Source organism: Podarcis liolepis (assembly GCF_965112155.1).
Source record: "Podarcis liolepis genome assembly, chromosome: 2".
NCBI classification, from domain to species: Eukaryota; Metazoa; Chordata; class Lepidosauria; order Squamata; family Lacertidae; genus Podarcis; species Podarcis liolepis.
The window spans coordinates 35,079,976-35,103,485 of NC_139555.1; the positions used below are offsets into that span (position 1 = coordinate 35,079,976).

The following is a 23,510-nucleotide window of genomic DNA, read 5'->3' on the forward strand; positions in this document are numbered from 1 at the left end:
CCCCTTGGTGGATTTCACCAATAGAAGTTTTAACTATCAAAAAAGTTAATATGGAAGGGAAAAAAGCTACTTATGAAGAACTAATCAAAAAGACAGATCAAGATATAAAACTCAAACCGTATAAAGAGGTAGAGAATTTATATACAGGGTGGTTACAGTATCACCAAGTTAATGATCTACTAAAAGAAGATAAAAGGAAAAAGGGATTCGAGGATAAGAAATCTAAATTTAATATTGATATTCTAGAAGGTAAAAATAAATTATTATCAAAAACATACGATTTATTATTGGATTGGTATACGAAAGACAAAGAGATAAAGGAAGCTATGGTTAAATGGGCTATTGATTTCGGCCATAATATCGATTTTGATGCGTGGCAAGAACTATGGAATGTAAACATGAAATTTACGGCTTGTACTGCTTTAAAAGAGAATTTGTGGAAAATGATCTACAGATGGCATCTAACGCCGGTAAAGCTAGCAAGGATGTATAGAACAAAAAATAAGAAATGTTGGAAGTGTGGAGAGGTAGAGGGTGACCTCTACCATATGTGGTGGACCTGTAGTAAAGTGAAGGGCTTTTGGGAACTAATCTATAACGAACTTAAAAAAATCTTTAAATATACTTTCCCAAAAAGACCTGAAGCTTTTCTGCTGGGATTGATTGGAAAGGAAATTGAAAAAAAAGATAAAAACCTCTTTTTATATGCCACGACAGCAGCCAGAAATATGTTAGCTCAGAATTGGAAAACAGACATAATACCGAATATAATGGACTGGCAGGTTAAAATGATGGACTACGCAGAACTGGCCAGACTATCAGGAAAATTAAGAGATCAGGACGAGCAGAAGTTTCAAGAAAATTGGAGTAAATATTTGATGTATATAAGAAACAATTGTAAATCTTTGAAGACACTGGTAGGGTTGGAATAACTCTTACAGCGTGTAGTTGATAATAAGATATGTAGAGTACGTGATATTAGAACTTTATTTGATACTTACCAAAGAAATGGAGGGAGGTCAGAGGCATGATAGAGCCTAAGTTAAATATGTAACCTATATATGTGTAATTTATGAATGTATGTATGTGTACTGAAAATCAATAAAAATTAAGTTTGCAAAGACAAAGTAGGACTGGTGGAAGAGGCGGGGAAACAGGTGCCAAAACTCACCATGAACACATCCCTTGTTCTGTTATAATGACAATGGTGTCCACCTGAGAGGTACCAGAACTGAGTTCCAGCGAGTTCTGGCTGAAAAAAAGCCCTGATTGTAACCATTATATACACAGGGCAGAATGATGTGGTCGATTTGAATGGTAGAAATCTGGGCTGAACCTCTTTAGGAGTCGTGTGGAGTCATTTATTTATTTATTTTGAAACTCTGTTCATGTAGAAAGTTGTGCATCAGATTGGAATGTTGAATGAAGACCTCTTCCTGATATGCTAAGATCAAGAACAGGCATAGGCAAACTCGGCCCTCCAGATATTTTGGGACTACGGTTCCCATCATCCCTGACCACTGTTCCTGTTAGCTAGGGATGATGGGAGTTGTAGTCCCAAATCATCTGGAGGGCCGAGTTTGCCTATGCCTGATCAAGAAGCTTTTTTAATTGAGGATGCAACTAGCTATGGATCCAAGGTGGCTTTTTTAGTGGAGACAGTAGATTAGAGTAAGAGTCTCTGTAATGCATTTCCAAAAACTTGCCTAGGGAGTAGCCAGTTTGGACCTGTGTCACCCACATCTGGCTACTGGAATTTCCAGGTGGTCTCAATCTTTGTGTGAGGTTAGTCCAGAATAATGTGTGCCCAACTCCCAGAACTAATCATGTGTGTATCTTTTGAGAAACACCCTGAACACACGTCTGCTGTGCTCTGACAACTTCATTTATATCTCTAAAATATTTGTTACAAGTGCTGGGGTATTACTGGTGTTACTATACTAGAAAATTTCAGCATTTTCACCAGCAGTCATGACTCGGGAGAAGATGAAACTTGGAAAAGAAACCGAGGCTAGCGCTCATTGTCATTGGTGGTGTTTTTTTAAGCATGTATATTCTGGCTAAAAAGCAACCCCCCGCCCCTGGGCTTTTAATTTGGGGAGCGCCTTCTAACGATAGTTTTGTTTTGGTAACCCTGTGGGTAGCTTCATTCTATTGGTTGGTGAAGATGGATAGAGGCAAAAGTGGGTGGAGCAACAAATGTGACCATCACTTTTGTATAGCCAGCTGCATTCCGTTCAGATGTCTCTATGCATACACTAGGGCTGCGTGTGGGCGCTAACTGCTTCGCAGCACAAAAAAGGTTCGCTTTTTGCAATCTGGAATCATTCGTGTTCATCCTAAACATGCTGCTTTCTGCGTAAATTGAATCTGGATCCTGCCATCCACAGGGACGGGTATGGTTATTAGATACATGTTTGAAAAACCTTCCCTTTGATTAGGCTATTTGGAACCTTTTGCTTGCTGTACATGCCCCAGGTGAACGGAGAAGGAAGTGGCCAGTGTGAATGTGGTATATGCCTACTCACAATGTCACTGAGCGGGTATGGATACACCTCCCCACCAGAGCTGCCTACATCTGTTGCAAGGGAGCAGGAGGCACTGAGCTTCTTGGGCTTGCTAATCGGAAGGTCGGTGGTTCGAATCCCCACAACAGGGTGAGCTCCCATTGCTCTGTCCCAGCTCCTCCCAACCTAGCAGATTGAAAGCACATCAGTTCAGGTAGATAAATAGGTACCACTGCGACAGGAAGGTAAACGGCATTTCCGTGTGCTCTGGCTTCTCTTGCACCAGAAGCGGTTTAGTCATGCTGGCCACATGACCTGGAAAGCTGTCTGCGGACAAACACTGGCTCTCTTGGCCTGAAAAGCAAGATGAGTGCCGCACCCCATAGTCGCCTTTGACCTGTCTTAACTGTCCAGTGGTCCTTTACCTTTACATCTTTTGTAAAATGGACTCACTGCGAGGTAATGCAGTGTGGATCTGCAATGAGCTTTTGTTTTTGGAATGAAGCCACTTTTTCAGTGAGCATTTTTAGGGAAGAAAAATATGAAATAGGCGTAGATTGTGTGAGGACTACATAGAAAATACAAGTACAGTCATACCTTGGTTGTCGAACGGAATCTATTCCGGAAGTCCGTTCAACTTCCGAAAATGTTCGCTGAACAAGGCGTGGCTTCTGATTGGCTGCAGGTGCTTCCTGCACTCAGTCGGAAGCCGTGGAAGCTGCGTCGGACATTCAGCTTCCAAAAAACGTTCACAAACCAGAACACTTACTTCCGGGTTAGCGGCATTCAGGAGCCAAAACGGACGAGTACCAAGGCGTTTGACAACCAAGGTACAACTGTACTCTGTATCCATTGATTCTAAAATAGAATGCTAAGTGTGTACAGCCACCACACTTTCTTTATCTTAGAAAGTAAGAGGCATTACCACACTTCAGGCAAGTGTGTTCAAGGAGGGCACAGAGCAGGGCCAGTGAAGAGTGTGGTCTGGGAAGGGGCTTGGGAGAGTCTTAAAGGCTTTATAGAAAGGCCTTAGGACCATATTCAGTGTCTCAGCCTGAGGTTCCTCACCCCTGAGTGTAAATGAGACTTGTCAGGTGTCTTACGTGCAAAGCACAGGCAGCCTTGATCTCCAGGAACTACGAAGAACCCTGGCTTATTCAAATGTGATGCAGTTAATATGTGGGAAGGTACAAGGTCAACATGAGAAACTCTGACACACCTTTCCACCTGTTCTCTGGGACTCCCAGATAAGCAGAGAACATCATCCTGGTGTACCATCCAATGCTACTGGCTAAATTGCTTTTTGACTCGCCCTGAGAAAAGAAAGCTCAGGGGGCCAAAAGCCATGGCAAGGATTGCCTCTTAAAGTACCAGGAAAATGGCTGCCAGATATGTGGTGATAAGTCCTGGGAGGCTCTGTGATATGCATGTAGTTCAAGGCTTCCTAGTCTGCTGTTCTGCCTGAGTTGAGCATGTGCTGTGCACCTGTCCTTCCCAGCCTGAATAGCTCCCGGCTCTTCTTTCCCAGGAAACCACCACAAAGCTGTGCTTTGGCTTCATCATTCCTGCCCTCAGTGTTTACTTTATGAATACACTCGGCACTTAGGAAAGAAAACGCAACAGTGTAAGGTCTCAAAGTTCACTGTTAAGACTTGCAGAACCTCCCTCTCCTTGTCGTTCCGCACTGGGAGGACTTTAGCCCTCTTCAGTTTTAACCTGGGCTGTGCCCCCTTGTAGCTCCTTTTGGCTGCTCAGTGGCAACAGCCACACAGCTGCGCTCAGTGGGGAGGAAGAGAAAGGATACTCCATAGATCACGGAAGAGCAGGCAAGTGCCATTGTACAGGGCTCAGCAAATGTTTCGTTTACATATGGGAAAGACAAAGCCGGATAGGAGATTATGATTCTGCCACTCTATATGTCCATCTGGGGAGAAATAAACACTCAGCTGTGAACCTTCAAGGGCTAGTTTAAAATTGCATTCTCCAGCAGCTGGAAGGACAGGGGGAGAGGTGATTAAATTTTCCAAGCACAGTACTGTATACGTTTGCTGGGATCAGTCATATAGGACATTTGTAATGCTAAATGCTAATGTAGCTTAGAGTTAAATAACTGGGACTAAATAACATTGGGTAGAGAATTGCATTACCCTCTCCCATTCCATGCTGTTAAAACTTCCTGAAGCACCTGATTTTAGCCACATTTGGAGACAGGATACTGGATTTAATGAACCATGGGTACGGGGCCCACCTGAAAATAAAGTTGTATGTGACCTGCCAAGGACATTGCTATAAACTCATTGATTCATATTCTGGTTAAACATCTGTGGATAATTGTATTGTAGGCATAAAAGAGTTACCGTATTTTGCCATGCATAAGACAATGTTTTTTGCTTTAAAAATTGGGGGTCGTCTTATACATGGATGGCGAATGCACAGGGGTTAAAGAAAACACTACTTACATCCCCGTGGCTACTGTGAACAAGCTGCCAGAACCGCCCAAGCCACTGTCCCTCGCGGGTGCCAGGCTTGGGCGATCTCTCAAAAAACACTCAAAAACTTTGGGCGAACTTGGTTCCTGGTGGGGCATGCTACCCCAGGTTGCTATGCCAGTGCCGGTGCTTTGAATATTTAATAAAATATCAAAGTTGTTCTGTTTGATGTTTAAAATATTGATTTCTTAATTCTGGCTTCAAAAAAATAGGGGTCGCCTTATACCTGGGGGTGTCTTATACACGGGAAAATACGGTATCTGCTGCCCTGACATTACAACAATGATGATGTGGTGTGTGCAGGGTTACCGATTGTAGGGTTTAACAGGGTTATAAGAAAGGTCTGTGAAACAAACCAGAAAGGAGGGGAAAGTGAAAGAGTCTTAAAGAGCTCAGCCTGCCTTGGTTTTCAGTCGTACCTTCAGAGATGGGAGTTGCTATACCTTACAGTGATGGTACCCAGTGTGGTGCCCGCCCTCCGATATTCTGAAATACAACTCCCATTATCCCTGATTGTTCACCATGCTGGCTTGGGCTAAAAACATCTGGAGGACGCCACATTGGCTGCTGCTCTACAGTAGGGAGATTTGCATCATCTAGATTGACAAGAGAATTCAAATCCCCTTATCATAAGGAGAACATAAAAAGGGCCTGTTGGATCGAGCCAGTTGTGGTGCATCTAGTGCAGTGCCCTGTTCCCACAGTGGCCAAGCAGATGCCTCTGGAAAGACCCAAAAAGAAGGACATGAGACATGAGTGCCACAACTCTCTCCTCATCTCTGATTCCCATCAACTTGTATTCAGGAGCATACTTTTCTCTGGGCAGTTTTGTCACACCATGCATAAGCTTACCGCTCTGTATCATGTCTCCTCTTACCTTTTTGTTTAAACTAAAAAGGCCAACCTTTCCTCTCAGAGGAGTTGTGCCATCCCTTTGATGATTTTCCTGAACCTTCTCCAGCTGTATAATACCCGTTTTCAGGTGACTGGAACCGTACACAGTACCCCAAGTGTGGTTGCAGCATACGCTGTCATAATATCAATACGATCTGTGGCAATTTTATTTTAAATTCGTCCCTAATTATCATTAGCATGGAATTTACCTTGCCTCACATGGGTTCATCTTCATCAAGCTATCAGGCACGACCCCCCAGGTCGTATTCCTGGTCAATCATCTCCACTTCATTTTTTAATAACAACAACAACAACAACAACAACAACAACAACAACAACAACAACACAGTGGTACCTCTGGTTACATACGCTTCAGGTTACATACGCTTCAGGTTACAGACTCTGCTAACCCAGAAATAGTACCTTGGGTTAAGAACTTTGCTTCAGGATGAGAACAAAAATCGTGCTCCGGCGGCGCGGCGGCGGCGGGAGGCCCCATTAGCTAAAGTGGTACCTCAGGTTAAGAACAGTTTCAGGTTAAGAACGGACCTCCGGAACTAATTAAGTACTTAACTTGAGGTACCACTATAATAATAATTATTATTTATTATTTATATTTTTAACATGCTTTTTATTAGGTTATTACTACAACACATACACATACACATACACACCACACTTTAAAAATATATAAAAAAAATCAAGTCCACTTCAGACCCCTTTTACCCTTGTTTTCATTGAATTGCATTTGCTGTTTTGCATCCCCTTCGTTCAGTTCAGAGAGGTTATTTTGGAGCTCTTCGCCACCCCGAACAATTGAGTATCATTTGCAAACTTGACTACCTCATTGCTCACCCCAAACCCTTATATCATTTATAAACAATCTAAAAAGCACATCTCCTAGTAGCAATCCTTGGGTAATGCTGAAATTTCTTTTGCGCAAAGGATAGTCTGTCAGTGAACACACCTTGCAAGCATGCATGATTTTTTTTTATCCTGTCCTGATTACAGAGGAACGAGTCACTGGGCAAAGGTGCTGAGGAACGCAGGTGTCTGGAAAATGGTATGTCAATTAAATACAGGGTATAATCTGGCAAAGCCTGATAACATTTGTGAAACCAAAGCTTTGTTTTAGAGTTTTATGCTGACACCCCCGGTTTGCATGGGGAATAACTACCATTCACTTCAATGGGAGCTGTTTTCCCCTGTGTAAATCTCCAGTATGGAAGCCTCAGTCCAGATTGAGACCATAGTGGGGTGGGGGGTGGGCAAAGGTCTGGACTGGGCAGCTGGGCTGGCAGGGATGCTGTCACAGAAGACCAGGGTCCCTCTCGCCAGAAAGAACAGGAGGGGTCTGACAAATGCAGCAGGTTTCACTTACACATTTTAAAGTGAAGTAATTGCCATCTGGGACGCGGGTGGCGCTGTGGGTTAAACCACAGAGCCTAGGACCTGCTGATCAGAAGGTGGCGGTTCGAATCCCCGCGACGGGGTGAGCTCCCGTTGCTCGGTCCCTGCTCCTGCCCACCTAGCAGTTCGAAAGCACCTCAAAGTGCAAGTAGATAAATAGGTACTGCTCCAGTGGGAAGGTAAACGGCGTTTCCGTGCGCTTCTCTGGTTCACCAGAAGCGGCTTAGTCATGCTGGCCACATGATCCAGAAGCTGTATGCCGGCTCCCTCGGCCAATAAAGCGAGATGAGCGCCGCAACCCCAGAGTCGGTCATGACTGGACCTAATAGTCGTTACCTTTTTACTAATTGCCATCTAAAGAGGGTCCTCACATCAGGCTGCTAAGTATGAAATCTAAAATTATCTGACTCCAACACTGCAGGCTGACAGTGTGTGTTTTTAAAATGCCATGCTCTTAAGGACACAGTTACAGAGTTGACATATTGTCTAGTTGAACCCTTGGTGTCTCTACTGTGTCAGAGACAGCGTTGGCAGCAAGTTGCCCTGTTCTGTGTCGACTTTCTTGAAATTGGTGCCTGCAGTTATAAGATGGATCATGCAGTTACAGTGCCGATACACCAATGCCAAAACATATAGGTGCTTAAGGTGCTGCCAGGACTCTTTGTGCTTAGTCTGTCCCTACAAAAGATCTGTCGATCCCTCTGGAATACTGGCACAGCTGTATGTGTGCAGATTTAGCAAGCACAAAGCAGAGTTCTTTGATGTCCATGCATGCCCACGTTCTGGCAACACCCTAATACTCTGAACATTAGGGCAGATACAAATTGAAAATTCTGGTATTTCTCTCACAGTTGTTTTAATAGGGCCCTGCCACAAAAGGCAACATGGTAAAGCAACCTTCTCCAGGTGGCAGCAGAACTCAGGAAGGGAGAATAGAGGCAGAGATTGGGGTCTGAATGCTGCAAGAAGCCTTCCTAAAACGTTGACCCTATTGTGGGGGGAGGGTGCTATTTGGGCTCCACTTTAAGCAGCAAAACCTCTTGGCGTTGTCAAGCTCTGGTATTGCCAGGTGACTTTAATCATTGATCTTTCCACTCTGTGATGATTGGTTTAGTGTGATTGTTAATCATTGGTTTAAAGTGATTCACATGATGTCTCTCAAGATAGCACTTGTGTTAAGGCAATCATCACATTTTGTTGGTGCCCATTACATAAATGCCTGTGGCACATGAGATGCAGCTTCTGCCACTATGCCTGTCCCTGTTTGTTTTAAAGGTTAGCATTTTAGTAGATATGCTTTTTACATTGTTTTAATCCCATGGATAGCTTAATAGCTAAAATATATAAAAGTTTATTGTTTAAAAATTATGTGTGTGTTTTGTCTGTATTCATTTTATTTTTTGTGAGCCCCCTTGAGCCCTGGTTTCAGAGAAAAGGTGGAGTGTAAACAAGTAAATAATCAAGAGTCACTGAGAGTGATTCCACTTGGCAGGTTTTTGAGCATGGGTAGGCAAACTAAGGCCCAGGGGCCGGATTCGGCCCAATTGCCTTCTAAATCCAGCCCATGGATGGTCCGGGAATCAGCGTGTTTTTACATGAGTAGAATGTGTGCTTTTATTTAAAATGAATCTCTGGGTTATTTGTGGGGCATAGGAATTTGTTCTTTCTTTTTTCCAAAAAATCAAATCGTATGGAATTTGTTTGCAACTTTGTTAACAGCATGTATTAACATCATAGACGTACATCGGTCTTTGCTGCCCCTTTCCTTTCTCCCTAATCTGACCTGTGAATACCTTTTGTAATGCCTCTGGTATTTTATGCAAGTGTAAGGAATAGGAAGGTGGACCAGGGGTGATTGCAAGGACACACAGAAGCAGGCTGGGAACTGCAATGAGAGGGTTAATTGAAATCTGGGTGGAAGGTATGGATATGCTAGAGACTTCTGGGAGGTGGTCTTTGGGGGAAAATGTATCTCTGCAGTAATGGGGCAATTGATACCCTATTAGCATTGGCCCTGTGTTGGTTAAGCTGTCAGACTAGCTCACTGGGTGAGTAATTAGATGAGCTGCAAAAAAAAGAATAAATTTGGCAGGCTTAGATGCCTTTCTTGACCTATGTAAACAGGAACAGGAACAGGAACTTAAAGCAGCTTTCAGAAACTCAGGTTGATTTGTGGAGAGCATTACTATGAGATGAAAAGTAATTAATTCTTCTGAATGTCTTTTAACTGAGCAGGAATAATGCACAGCTGTGTTTGTATTCTATGGTTTTATTTTAGTTGGTCAAATAACAAGTTTGTACTCCCAAGTGTTGTTTCTGATGTTGCTTTATTGTGTTAATTTAAAAAAAAAAAAAGCTGAGTCACAGCAGGTGGCCAGCACAACCCCCCCCCCCCCATACCGCTTCTGAGAGGATAGTTTGCTTTGAACACTAAACTCCTTTGAGGCTAGACTGAAACAGCCACAAAATGTGCTACTGAAGAAATTAAAACTGTTCTTGCAAAAAAAAAAAAGCACTCATTTGTTCTCCAGAAGGCCTTCCTGTGACAATTTATTAAAAGATAATTAAAATCTTGGTTTTTCCATTAAAATCTTAGCTTTACATTGTAAATAACATGTCAGACTTACTGGCACTGAATGTTGTAATGGGCAATAGTTGGGGAGATGTGTGAAATGTGTGCAGACGTAAAGGTGCCATCTGTGTACAACCTTGTACATTCTTGAATTTGATTAGATGCTGTAGCGATTGTAGGTTTGTTCCAGTAAGCTTTGCAAACTTCATCTTCAAATTCTGTATTCAAATCAGTTTCCCAAACGTATTTTGAGGCCTGACATCGCCTCAATCTATATCTAGCAAGACTGAGTGGATAGCAGAGACTATGTGTTTGTTAAGCCCCTTTCATTGATGAGGCATCACTGTCCAGGTATTATTATTTTTTGCAAATGTAGTTGCCACTCGGATCACGATGGGTCATCACACTGTATTTCTTTACCATACAACTCTGCATCCCACATCACTAATCAGTCGTTAACTGCATGGGAAGCGGGTGGTGTTTGAAAATCACGTGTTTTGATTTTGTCACATAAGCATTCCGGCAGGTACAGTCCTCTGTACATAGAACATGGTATGTCTTTTCCTGTTTTCCTTTTCCTTAAGGGTGAATTCATACACCAGTGCATAAGTATTAAATATGGAAGTATTAAATATGGAAGTTATTAAATATGGAAGTATTAAATATGGAAGTTTTTATCAAGTGGAAACATCTATCTTCTGCTTTTAATAACAACGCTTTGAGTGTGCTCAGAGAGGCACTCTGTTGTTCCATTCAAACTGCATGACTTTTGTACCTCGCTCTGGATTCTAGATCTTGGGGTTCTTGGGGGGGGGGAAGCAGCTCATTCAAGTCTACCCACCCACTTACCCTAGTTTATTAAGTTGGTTATGGAAGGGATAGATTGCTGTTGTATTCTTTTGAGTTTTTTTCTTTTAAAAAACAAAACGCTAGGGGGAAAGTTATTCAATCAATCAATAAACCACCCCTTTGATTCATTTCCTCTGTAGGATGTTCGGCGGCTGGAAATCCCTGCTGAGCTTGCTGCCTTACTGCGTTTGGCTGAAGGTGAGCAGAGAGCCTTGGACTCGTGATTTTTTTTTTTTGGCTAAAGTCCATACACCACACGTGTTATGCTTTAGAGTAGAGCTGAAATAAATTCCCCCTCCAAAAAATAGTCTTGTAAACTTACATAGGGTGTCCTTACATAATGTCCTGCTGCTTGTGGCATCTGGTTGGTTACTCTTGGAACAGAATGCTGGCCTGGATAGGTCTTTGGTCTGATTAAGCAGTTCAGTTGCTTAAGTGATCACTAGCCAGTAATGTTCGATTTCAATATTAGATACAGTGGCACCTCAGGTTACAAACGCTTCAGGTTACAGGTTCCACTAACCCAGAAAGAGTACCTAGGGTTAAGAACTTTACCTCAGGATTCGAACAGAAATTGTGCGGCGGCAGCTGGAGGCCCCATTAGTTAAAGTGGTACCTCAGGTTAAGAACAGTTTCAGTTTAAGAACGGACCTCCAGAACGAATTAAGTTATTAACCTGAGGTACCACTGTATTGACAGACAGTGCTTGCCAATTTGTGATAGCTAATACATGCAGTGGTCTTCCAAGCTTTGGGGAGATACTTTTGCCATTGATTTGTTTGCCAAAGGACTTGAGTGTCTGCCATAGAACCACTACTTGTCACAAAGGATTCTGGGCATAAACACTGCTGGGCCTCACCATGAACCTTTGTGAACTGAGAATGTGCTAGTCTAGAACCCACCAAGCATTCGCTTCTGGCTATCTGGGTGGCCACTGTTAGAACAGGGTGCTGGACCAGACGGGCCATTGACCTGATACAGCAGGCACTTCTTAGGTCCCCCCCCCCCGCCCATTGTAGCTACAGTTGTCGTTATTGCTTTCGCTTAGTATTTGTTTGGACACCCAAAAAATCCCTGTTGATCTCAGTAGCAACATAAAAAAGCAAGGGTGTGCCACACCAACTGAGCTAATATTATTAGTGTTTTCCTGTCTTGCAGGTCACCACCATGCCCAAATTAATCAGGTCACAGAAGTCTCCCCTCCAGAAGTTAAAGCAAAGGCTGATCTCTCTCTGCCACCTGACATCAATAGCTTTCCATTCTCTTCCTTCATAAGGTCGCATTTCCAGGTAGGAGGTCATCTCGGAAAGTTGGAGTTCACTAGAAAAGCCAGCGGCCATCATTGTCTCTTCCACTCACTTCATAGAACGTTTAGAGTTGGAAGGGACTTGGGATGCCATTTGGTCCAATCCTAGGTGCAGAATGCAGCTACAACATCCCTGTCCCATGGCTGTCTAGCCTCTGCTTAAATGCCTTAAGCAAAGGAGAGCCTGTCATATTTCAAGGCAGTCTAATTCATTGTCAAACAGATCTCAGTTCTGTTTATTTCCCTGTAGTAAAAGTCCATCTATTTGATGGTGATCATCCGAGTGTTTTGCGGGAAGAAAAGCTCTAGATAAGTCTTTCCCGGACACTGGGTCTCCAGCTGTTTTTGGACTAAAGGTAAAGGGACCCCTGACCATTAGGTCTAGTCACGGACGACTCTGGGGTTGCGGTGCTCATCTTGCTTTTTTGGCCGAGGGAGCTGGCATACAGCTTCTGGGTCATGTGGCCAGCATGACTAAGCTGCTTCTGGCAGCACGGGGATTTGAACCGCCAACCTTCTGATCGGCAAGCCCTAGGCTCTGTGGTTTAACTCACATCGCTGCTTAACCCACAGTTAATCCACAGTTTTTGGACTACACCTCCCTTTATCCCTAGCTAGCAAGACCGGTGGTCAGCAATGATGAGAATTGTAGTCCAAAAGCAGCTGGAGACCCAGTGTTTGGGAAACACTGATCTAGTTCTTTCCTTCTTGCACCTGTAGCCCCCCCAGTCCACTGGGCTTCTTCACCCTTCCTCTTTACTTTGGCTGTCAACTCTGCTGCTGTCACATGGGAGAAATGATTGGGGGAAACAAAAGACCCTTTGCTTTGCCCTACCTGAACAGTGGTGGCTCTGAGAGCGATGCACACCGCAGTGTCTTCACTTTGCCTAACATTAGTAATGCTGCTTATGAACTCAGCGCTTCTGTTCCTCGTCCATTGTAGGAAGTGGGTTTCCCTGCCCTTGGGCAGCCCCTGCAACAGCCTTTGACCAGACTGGATGGTGAGCAGAGGCAAAGTGCTCTGCAGCTCAACAAAGTGGTAAGGAAAAAATAAATGAGCAAGCAGTTAAGTAGCTAGGCCTCGCTGGAGATAGGAGATGGTCCCGTCCCCCCACTCAAAGTTAAAGGAGCTTTGAAGGAGGGAATCACAGCCCATGGTGTGTACAGCTATACTGATTTTCCTCTGGGGAGCAAGCTTTGCAAAGTGTTAGTATGGTTTCAGAAGCCTGCAAAATCTCTTTGACCTAGACACAAAGATGACCTGTTGCATGCTTGGCTGGGGGTGGGGTGGGGGGTTGTGTTTCTACACTGTGGTGCTTCCAGTCGGGGGCTTAATTGCCAACGGGTTGTTCTGCTATCACAAAGGAGTGGTTGGCAGCTTCTTCAGATGGGGGACTGAGAGATGCCAAGGGAACTCCTCCACAACTCAGAGAGCTTCCTTTGCGTTTGTGGACTTACTGAGGAATCCAGAACAGGAAAATGCTGAGCAACTGAGAAAAGAGGGGAGAAAAGGATGGTGGTGCCCAAGATGGGTGCAGGTACCTGAGGCCCAGACACCTTTGTTCTCCATTCAGCAGAAGCTCTGGGAGATTAAATGGAGACACAGGCTTGGGTATCACTTTTTCTGGAGGTGGGGCTGGGAAACTTGCTTTCTTTTTTTGGCCTGTCAAGGCTTCCATTCTCTTAGGGGTTCCATTTGGTTAGGGGGTCACATGCCAGATATGGATTGGGCCAGGGGCACCCCACAGTCTTTGGCTGAATACTATACACATTCTGAGTCTCTTTTGCCCCTCAAAGCATTCTGTAGTTTACTAAGGGTTTCTAGGAATTATACCTCTGTGTGAGGAGTAGACTACAGTGGCCAAAATACATTGCAAGGTGGGGTGGGTGTGAGGAATGAGCTTTTCATGCGTTGTAAAGGTTCAGTGCTTATGCAGTCTTTGTCTAATCACCCCACATTCATTCTCTGTCCCCCCCTCTCTTTCTCTATCACACACATGACAGAGAGAGAAGGGAGAAGCCAAGTCTAATAGTGAAGCATTTTTGCTGTAAATGCAAGGTGGCAGAATGGGTGCTCCTAGACAGGCGCACTCTTTCCTTCCCACATACACGAAGCACCCCATACTGGGAGTGGCCAGGAGAAGTGTTTGGGGGCTCCCCCTGCTCTGCTTCCTCCTCGCACTTCCACCTGCAGGATGTTGCTATTGAGAGGCAACAAACAAGAAGCTGCAAAGTGAGGGTTGCGGCGCTGCTCCTTTCCCAGACCCTGTGAAGGGGAGAAGAATGTAGACTTGGCACTTAGAGCATCTCTCTTTGGGTGGTGGCAGGGAGGGGAAAGGGAGGTGGCAAATTATTAACCACACGTCTGGAGAAGGGTGTCTTGCTCCCATGGGCATTGTGGCTTTGTTGATGGACCTTCGCCCCCTCTCACACAAAGATACACAGCCTAACCCCTCCCCACTAACCCCACTAGGGCCACCTGTACACTCCCCTTCTCCCCCGCCCCAGGCCACACCGTTGTCATGCGCAACAGGGGAGTTGACAGCATTGGCTTCACAACAAAAGGATGTAAGCAGCTGCTTGCCAGCCTTCCCTTTTTCTCACTCTGTGTGCAGAGTCACCGGTGTAAAGGAGTGGGGAAGCAGAGAGGGTGAGATGTCCCCCGAAACTCAGAGGAAAAGAACAAGTCTGTTTCTCCCTCTGCCCTCCAGTCTCTCTGGCCGCCTCCTGCACACTCTCACCTCTCTCCTGTTTTCACAGTATTCTATGTCTTCCCTCTCAAATCCTCTTGTTGGGGAGACCGCAGGGCGATTAATGTGTTACTTGATGTCTGTTAGCGTGCAGTGGCTCAGGACTTGCAACTCTTATGTTCGGAATCGTTCAGAAGCCATTGTGCTGGGAAGCGGGAAGTGACCACAACTGATCCACTGGCCGCATGTTTTGCAAATCAGTTCTGGTAACTGGCTCTAGAGAGAGGATGCACTCTGCCTTCCAGTTAGTCCTTAACTGTCCACCAGTTTCCATTCTTATTTATAGGTTCTTAGAACTTGAAGGAACTGAGCAGTAGGTGGACCATTTTTGTGACTTTGCTGTGATCATGAAGAGAAGCTATTCTTAGGGAGGAGGCAGAGGGAGGACCAGGGCTATGGAGATAAGAATAAGTTTGACTCATACAATGTGTATTTGACTCATACTAAACCCCTTCACACATCGCTACTTATTTAATGATTCTTGAAGGAAGGCGGTTTTCTTGTTAACTAATAGTCTATGGGAAGATGGTGGCTTTTAAGTAACTCTTTTTTAAACAGGGTTTTGTTGTAATAAGAAAAAAAAAGAAAGCCGCCATTTAATCCAGCTTGCACATTGTGTGTATCTGCACCATACATTTAAAGCACATGACTTCCCCCCAAGAATCCTGGGAAATGTAGTTTTTCCTTGCAAAGCTATAATTCCTCTTAACAAACCACAGCTCCCAGGGATCTTTGAGTTGAAAGAAATGTGTTTTAAATAGGCATGGACTGAGTTCTAAATGTGTGGTGTGGAATGAGAAAGAATGAGGGCAGACTCAAGGTCCGAGCAACTGAACAAGAATTCCTCCACTCTTAACCTTGGACATATTGAAGGGCTTTCCTGCATGATGGGCAAAACCGTTCCCCAGCGTGTAGCTTAGCAGCAGTGGAGCACATGGAGGCTGAGTGCAATCCAGATCTCATGCGCATTTTTTGCCCCCCAAAAGCACAGAGACAAACCAGTTTCGTTCCAAAACCAAATGCTCATTGCCTATTGATTCTGCATTACCCTACAATGTGTCCATTTGAAAACAGTTGTAGGTGGTCCTGGAAACTGGAGGTGCATCCACATTGTGGCATTGTGGGTTGGGGTGTCCCAAGATCACAATCGCTACACCCTCCTCCATTCACTTGGGGCAAGTGCAAGGGTGATACTAATCAAAGGGAGGGTTTCCAAATGCAGATCAAGTAACCACAACCACCTCCTTGTTTAGGGTTGAATCTAGACTCAATCTAGATTGAAAGCAGCATGTTGAAGATGAAGATGAATGACTCAATTTTTTAAAAAAACCACCCACTACATTTTTGTGTGTGCAGCAAAAGCGAAGTAATCTGCTTTGGGCACAGTTCTGCTGCAAGTGCCAAGTGCCTCTGTTCCTACCTGCCATGGAAAAGCAATGGTTCTCCAAGAGGGTGATCAAGGCGGGGGCTTGATCTTGTCGCTTGAGGTCTGCTGCCTGACTCGATCACACCTTTACCGGTTCCCTTACAGATCCTGCGGTTCATCAATGACAAAGACCTGCAGGACTGGGAAGAAAAACTCCTGGGGAACTATATAGCAAGTCGAGGGCTGGCCAGCCTCTCCCTGCGCAATGAGCTCTTGAGCCAGGTGGCCAGTCAAGTGTGGAAGAACCCAGACCTGGAGCAAGGCCAACGAGGTTGTGTGTTGATGGCTGCCCTGCTGGGCTCTTTTGCCCCTTCTCCAGCTCTGGAGAAGCCCCTGTTGAAGTAAGAAAAAGGCTCCGCTCTCCACTTTTTAAAGACACCACTCATAAAATGGAGCCGTTTATGGAAGGATTCTGCTTTTTTGGCGTACAGGTTTGTGTCTGACCATGGTCTGGATGGATATAATGGCGTTTGCCAGCGTAAACTCCTGATGTCAATGAAGCAGATGGAAAGCGACCCCGAAGTGTCCCGTAGCTTTCCTCCCACCCAGCTGGAGTGGACTGCCAATCAGAGGAAAGGCAAGATGGTGTTGGATGTTTACACCTACAAAGGTAACAGCGAATACTTAGCATACTCACAAGGGCAGACCTTGGTAATATGCCACCCTGTGCGAGACCATTGGAAGCCCTCACCCACAGCCGTCATGGCACCAACTTAAGCCAGACTCTGGGAAGGATGTGCAAGGCCCTCTACCTCTTTCCCAAAGCCCAGTAAGTGCTTGGCCAGCTTTAGGAGGGAGGCAGAAGGACTCTAGGACCCTTTCAGAGCCCTACACATCCTTCCCAAAGCAGGGCAAGCGCTTACCAGGTTTTGAGAAGGCACCCTTCTTGGCTATGTGCCTGATGTGACCGTACCACTCACACTGCCCTAAATCTGCCTGTGATACCCATCAGAATTGTTGGGAACAAATAGTATTTCTGGACCGGGCCCTCCTTGATGTTGCAGTTTGCAGTTGTAAGGCTTTTATTTTAGCATTTTGTGTTTTGCTTTTTTCCTCCCTGGCTTAGAGGAGAGGCTTTCAGCCGAAGTGGAGTCCTGGTCAACAGGAGAGCAATATGCAGGCTGGATCCTGAGTTCAAGGTACACGCAGAAGCAAAAAGAGTAGGTTTTGATCTGACAGTTTCTGTTGTCAGAGCAATTGATCTTTGAGGTCAGCAAAGGCTCTGGCTGTTATCAGCGTGTTCTGCAGCAGCATGAGAAGGGTAAATAATTATGTAAGGACCAACCCCAGGCCGTGTTATTACTTCCTCATCCCAGGCTGTTGGAGTTTGTCTTTAGTCATAAAAATGAATGCTTGAGCTCCCACCTTCCCTTTTTTATTTTTTTAACTGGAAATCCATTTCATGCTTTGGAGAAGTTAGACTGTCTTTGGAGAGAAGAGTGGTATTCATGGGCCTCAGTTCAGCTCTTTTTCCTCAAAGAGCAGTGGCCTCCCCCCAACCTCATGTGCCCCCCAAGTGTTTTGGACTACAGTGGTACCTTGGGTTAAGAACTGAATTCATTTTGGAGGTCCGTTCTTAACCTGAAACTGTTCTTAACCTGAAGCACCACTTTAGCTAATGGGGCCTCCCACTGCCGCTATGCCGCCGGAGCACGGTTTCTGTTCTCATCCTGAAGCAAAGTTCTTAACCCAAGGTACTATTTCTGGGTTAGCAGAGTCTATAACATGAAGCGTCTGTAACCCGAGGTACCACTGTACAATTCTTGATCAGCCCCAGCCAGCATGGGCAAAACCAGAAGCCTTTTGTTTTTCCCTCTCTGCCTCACACCCAGGACTGTCTTAAGCATATCCGGCGCCATGGTGCAAAGATCCCTCTGGCGCCCCCCCCCTTTCCCAGAGTTGTCAAACCTTTCCCCAAGCCTCTGCAGGGATCGCTCTCCTCCCACTGAGGCTTGGGAGGCAAGCTGCATACCCACCAGCCATATGGTTGGCAGGGTGCAGCTGGTGGGCATGCAGGGAAAGGGGAGGCCGCCGGCAAAGCCGCACAGCTCCCCCACTTGCTGGGGTGCCCCTGAGAGGCTGGCGCCATGGCACAACGCGCCACTAAGCCCAATGGGAATAACGGCTCTGCTCTCGCCTTCTTTCTCACCCCTGTCTTCTGGCACCCTGCACTTCCTCTCTGTGTCGTAATGTCCCCTCCCTCTGCTGATTTCAGGGGCCTGGATACAGTACCTCGCGGCTGGTCTGTGTCCATGTTCACAGGCAAGGCGTGGCAGGATTTGCCTGGTTGTGACTTTGTGCTGGATCTCATTGGAGAAATAGAGGAAGGCAACTGGCCCTCTGAATCCTCCCCTGACTATCCTATAACCCCAGAGTGGGATGAGAGCTATTCCTATCAGAGCTCTTCAGATAGGTGAGTGACCTCCTTCCTTGCCACTTGTCCCCAGTTACAACCTCGATCGTATTCCCATAAACCTCTGCTTCTGTGACCTTACTGGCTTTCTTCCCTGGCAGGATGCCCTTGGACATCCCCCCTGCTCCAGGCATTCGGGCACCTTCCGTCCCCCCACCCCCCCTGCCTCCAGACTTGGACAACATCGCTCATTCAGGTGAGTCCCAATCTCAGGGCAGTGATGGTCCTAAAGTCAAAGGCGGCTGGACAGCACCAAGGAGTGTGTGAACCTGAGTGTCTGGTTTCCAGGCTTTGAAGCAATGTGGGCTTTGTGTGTGTTCAGTGTGTGCGGGAGACTTAAAGAGAAAATGTTGAGGCTGTAGAATTAGCATAGGTAAAGGTAAAGGGACCCCTGACCATTAGGTCCAGTCGTGGCCGACTCTGGGGTTACGGTGCTCATCTCGCTTTATTGGCCAAGGGAGCCGGCGTGCAGCTTCCAGGTCATGTGGCCAGCATGACTAAGCTGCTTCTGGCAAACCAGAGCAGCGCACGGAAATGCCGTTTACCTTCCCGCCGGAGCGGTACCTATTTATCTACTTGCACTTGTCATGCTTTCAAACTGCTAGGTGGGCAGGAGCAGGGACCGAGCAACGGGAGCTCACCCCGTCGCGGGGATTCGAACCGCTGGCCTTCTGATCAGCAAGTCCTAGGCCCTGTGGTTTAACGCATAGCGCCACCCACGTCCGTAGAATTAGCATGGGGAAGCGCAAATGGTGCTAAGAGAGTAGGGAGGAGCTTGGCCTGATTTGTTTCCATCTCCCAGCAGAGTCGAGCTACAGAGGTAGCTCCAGATCCGCTGGAGGGCTGGATCACTATGTGGACGGTCTCTTCATGCCTCTGCTGCATCATGGGGCCAGGAGTCAGACGCCAGTAAGTCTGCTCATTTCTCATCTGTTCAATTGTTTGCTGCTCCTTTTGTCGTGCACTGTCCTTCCAACAAGTCTGCCTTTCCGTTTCCCGTTTTGTTTGCTAGCATTTAGATCTGTAGTGACCATTCCTGTAATTCATAGTGAATTACGACCCTGTCCTACGTTCAGTTGTCTGAACTCAAAGACCAAATGAGGCGGATAAGCTGTGTACTAAATGTTGGGCTGTCTCTTGCTTCTCTGCAGGATATGGAGAGTGAAGGGAATCTGACTGGACGCATGAAAGGAGGTGGGAAAATTGGACCCACTCACCATGGAGCCTTCTCAGGTGCGACCCAAGCAGGAAAGATCCAGCATTTGTACATGATGGGGAAGGGAGTTCAGGGTTTGGTCCTTTGGGGATGATGGCCACCAGCGGCTGTTCTTTTAGCAAGCATTAAGCTGTATGTGATCTAAGATGTGTGTGGAATTATGCTTATATACCTGGCACACACTTCATGCTGTTGGGTGTGAATAATGAGATTCTATACATGCACACTTTGGACATGTATAAGCCCTAGGAAATTCTGTCAGGCCTACAGAATCAGGCAGGGACCTGCTTCCTCAACATGCAATGGTTGCCATACCCAGAATGCCCAGCAGCACCCTCACTATATGGCCAGCTACGCCAAGGTTATCTCAGTGCAAGTCCTAGGAGATATAATTTTTTAAGGATTTTGCCTTGAATGTCATTTCCCCCAAAATAATAAGCATTTCTATGAGTCCTCCATTTTCTCCATTCCATCATATTTCTGCGTGTGGTGAAATAATTGCCTTCCCTAGAGCCAAATGGTAGTAGGCTCCTACTTTGTGGTGATGGTTGCTGACTAAAGATGAGGGAGAAATTTGGTTCCGTTCCTGTTTTAATGCGAACCTGCTTAATTCACACTTCCTGAAACAATATGAAATGACTTCCTGAAATCAAAATCTGCACTTTTCTGACTTTTGTAATGTTGTTCTCCAAACGAAACAGTGTTCAGAAATGTGTTTATTAGGGGTAAGTGTGCATTGCGTAAAAATGCACATATAAGTTAAAGTAACATACAAAAATGCATCATTTTAGGGGATATTACATGCAAAGAGGCGCCTAGGAGGAGGAGAGGTGCACACTAAAATGCTGACTTTTCATGATGACTTTAAAAAACAACAACCTGCTATGAAAATGTGATTGAAAAAAATGAGAAACCAAAAGAAGGGTGTTGCATTTTGGGCAGGAATTTAAAATTCCTCTTTGCCGCTCTCTTCCAGCCTTCCCAGCCTTCTCTAGTTATTCAAGGGGTTTGTATGTCTCTTGTGGTGGTTTGTGTGCATTGTGTGCTGTTGTTGTCCTTGGTGATGTCTGGTTGCTTGTTCTGACTTGGGAAGATACTTAGCTGGGTACCACAAGGATGGAGCCAGCAGCCTCTAGGTTTGCTCCAATGGTATGGAGTGTGTGTGAAGATTAGTAGTTAATGGAAACCGGGGTGGGGGTGGGGATTTGCCCGGTGCATGTGAGCAGAACCATCAGTAAGTCTGGCTGTTCGACTTGGTGATAACTTTCACACGAGACACAGCAACCCAGTCTTTCCTTCTTCCATTAGGCTATTCGGGAATGATGAGCATGCCGTCTTACCAACCTATGCCCGCCATGGGCGGAATGATGCCAGCCACCATGCCGATGATGCCAGCGCTTGGTGGAATGGGAACAATCACAGGTAAGAATAATACAGAAAATGTGGCAAGGGTCAGAACAGGTTGAAATGCAGGAGATTTTGAGGTGGGGGTGGAGAAGGCTGTCATTTATCCTTTGCACAATAGATCCCTGTGTCTCTTTTCTTACTATCCAACTGGCTTGCTAAAACAGGCTGAGAAGAAAATGTGTAAGTTTAAAAACAAGTCTTCTTGCCTCAATGTGTTACAAATGACATAAAAGCACGTGGAATGTACTCTGCAACTTGGCACTGTACTTCTGTTTCAGTCAAGCTTTAGCAACTATTTTACAAGCTTTTTCGGATTCACTGAATACAGTGGTACCTCAGGTTACATACGCTTCAGGTTACAGACTCCGCTAACCCAGAAATAGTGCTTCAGGTTAAGAACTTTGCTTCAGGATGAGAACAGAAATTGTGTTCTGGCGGCACGGCAGCAGCGGGAGACTCCATTAGCTAAAGTGGTGCTTCAGGTTAAGAACAGATTCAGGTTAAGAACGGACCTCTGGAATGAATTAAGTACTTAACCTGAGGTACCACTGTATAGTAAATATAGTATTGGAAAGAGGAGAGTTAGTATGGAATTGTGTTGAATTTTGCCGTCCTGTCCCCTGATAATATTATCCCCATCTGGGAGGAAGAGCCTCTGGTTGCTGTGCATTCAACAGGAAGTAACCACATACTATGTGGATCTCGGACGTTAGCTTGATGAGCCTTCATAGATGTCTCTTTCTCTCACTCAGCTATGGCTATGCCTCAGCCTCAACCCATTATGCCATCAGTGGATCCAAACCAGATAGCTGCACAGCAACAAGCCTTCATCAACCAGCAGGCCATGCTCATGGTAAGTGAAAGGGTTAAGAACAATGGGCGATGAGCAAGTGAGTACAAGGAGCTTTGGAAACATAACTGTGCTGTTGCCTTTTGCCATGAATCATGTCTCACTTGCCAGTCGCCTGCTAAAATGTTTATTATGCACCACAAGTGTCCGGTTGTTAGGTTTTTAATTCTTCTTTCAAATGTTGTTTTTGTGTTCCTAACTGTTTTTAATTATTTTATGTATAAATCGCCTTGGGATGGCGGTTTAGAAGTCAGTTAATGAATTAACTGTAATAACAAACAAACATATAAGTGGCCTCAGTAGCTTCATCCCTTCTCTTTCCTCCGATATATATCTACTAGTCTCAAAATCCCCCGGGTTAAAAGCCTGAAACTGCCATGTTGATCAGGCCAAAGCTCCTGAAAAATTGGATTTCATGTTTCAGGCTCAGCAGATGACCCTTCAAGCCATGACAATCTCCCAGCAGCAGCAGCAGCAGCAGCAAAAGGAGCAACAGCGCCAGCAAAAAGACAGGTCTCCTGAGCTTTCAAGGCCAAGACGAACATCACCACAGAGGAGGTCACCTGGATTTTCAAGGCGAAGTCGAGCATCAGAACAGGAGCGATCGCCTGAATCTTCAAGGCCGAGGCGAGCGTCACCACGGGAACGGTCACCAGAATCTTCAAGGCCAAGGCGACTGTCTCCTCCTGCACATCTGCCAGCTCCAGCTGCTAAACCCAAGAGCCTCAAAAGCACCACCAAGCAAGATGCATCAGTGCCTGATCTACAAGAATCTCCATCTCCGCCACCAGCACCGGTACTGGGTGTCCAGCCAGTATTCCTCTGTAGAAATGCCCGCACGACTTCTGCATCATAGCGTGGTTTCTGCAAAACCACAAACCTTAAAGCATTGGTCTTCCAGATGTTGCTCATTTGCAACTCCCATCACCCCCAGCAAGCAAGGCTAGTTGCCTGGGATGATGGGAGTTGTATACAGCAACATCGGGGAGTTGTAGTTCAGCAACAAAGGTTCCCCACACCTGACTCTAAAGAGAGAAAGAGCTGAACTCTGGCCATGCTGCTTTATGATTTTATGCTCCCGTTGCTCGGTCCTTGCTCCTGCCAACCTAGCAGTTCAAAAGCACGTCAGTGTGCAAGTAGATAAATAGGTACCGCTCTGGCGGGAAGGTAAACGGCGTTTCCGTGCACTGCTCTGGTTCACCAGAAGTGGCTTAGTCATGCTGGCCACATGACCCGGAAGATGTACCTTGGCCAATAAAGCGAGATGAGTGCCACAACCCAGAGTCAGCCTCGACCGGACCTAATGGTCAGGGGTCCCTTTACCTTTACTATTAGCTTGTTAGAACTCAGATCTGATTCTCACAAACAGCAGATAACATTCTAAACCTGTGTCCAAGTGGGGGCTCACATGACTGAATGCT

General features: G+C 45.7%; 1 protein-coding gene across 5 annotated transcripts in view; it reads left to right on the plus strand.

Annotated features, from left to right (window-relative positions):
• Positions 1 to 23,510, plus strand: part of LOC310699466 (unconventional myosin-XVB-like) — a 66,475-nt gene that overhangs the window by 10,159 nt on the left and 32,806 nt on the right. For 3 of the 5 annotated variants that reach the window (XM_083487306.1, XM_083487305.1, XM_083487307.1), the window contains 13 exons: positions 10,862 to 10,919; positions 11,880 to 12,010; positions 12,971 to 13,066; positions 16,309 to 16,544; positions 16,635 to 16,813; positions 17,270 to 17,342; positions 18,419 to 18,616; positions 18,718 to 18,812; positions 19,422 to 19,525; positions 19,768 to 19,849; positions 21,141 to 21,254; positions 21,992 to 22,092; positions 22,514 to 22,885. In XM_083487306.1, the coding sequence (XP_083343432.1) occupies positions 10,862 to 10,919; positions 11,880 to 12,010; positions 12,971 to 13,066; positions 16,309 to 16,544; positions 16,635 to 16,813; positions 17,270 to 17,342; positions 18,419 to 18,616; positions 18,718 to 18,812; positions 19,422 to 19,525; positions 19,768 to 19,849; positions 21,141 to 21,254; positions 21,992 to 22,092; positions 22,514 to 22,885 (1,839 nt within the window). Of the gene's footprint in view, positions 1 to 4,184; positions 4,334 to 6,901; positions 6,954 to 10,861; positions 10,920 to 11,879; positions 12,011 to 12,970; positions 13,067 to 16,308; positions 16,545 to 16,634; positions 16,814 to 17,269; positions 17,343 to 18,418; positions 18,617 to 18,717; positions 18,813 to 19,421; positions 19,526 to 19,767; positions 19,850 to 21,140; positions 21,255 to 21,991; positions 22,093 to 22,513; positions 22,886 to 23,510 lie in introns of those variants that run through there. The other 2 variants (XM_083487309.1, XM_083487308.1) reach the window with 2 other exon arrangements.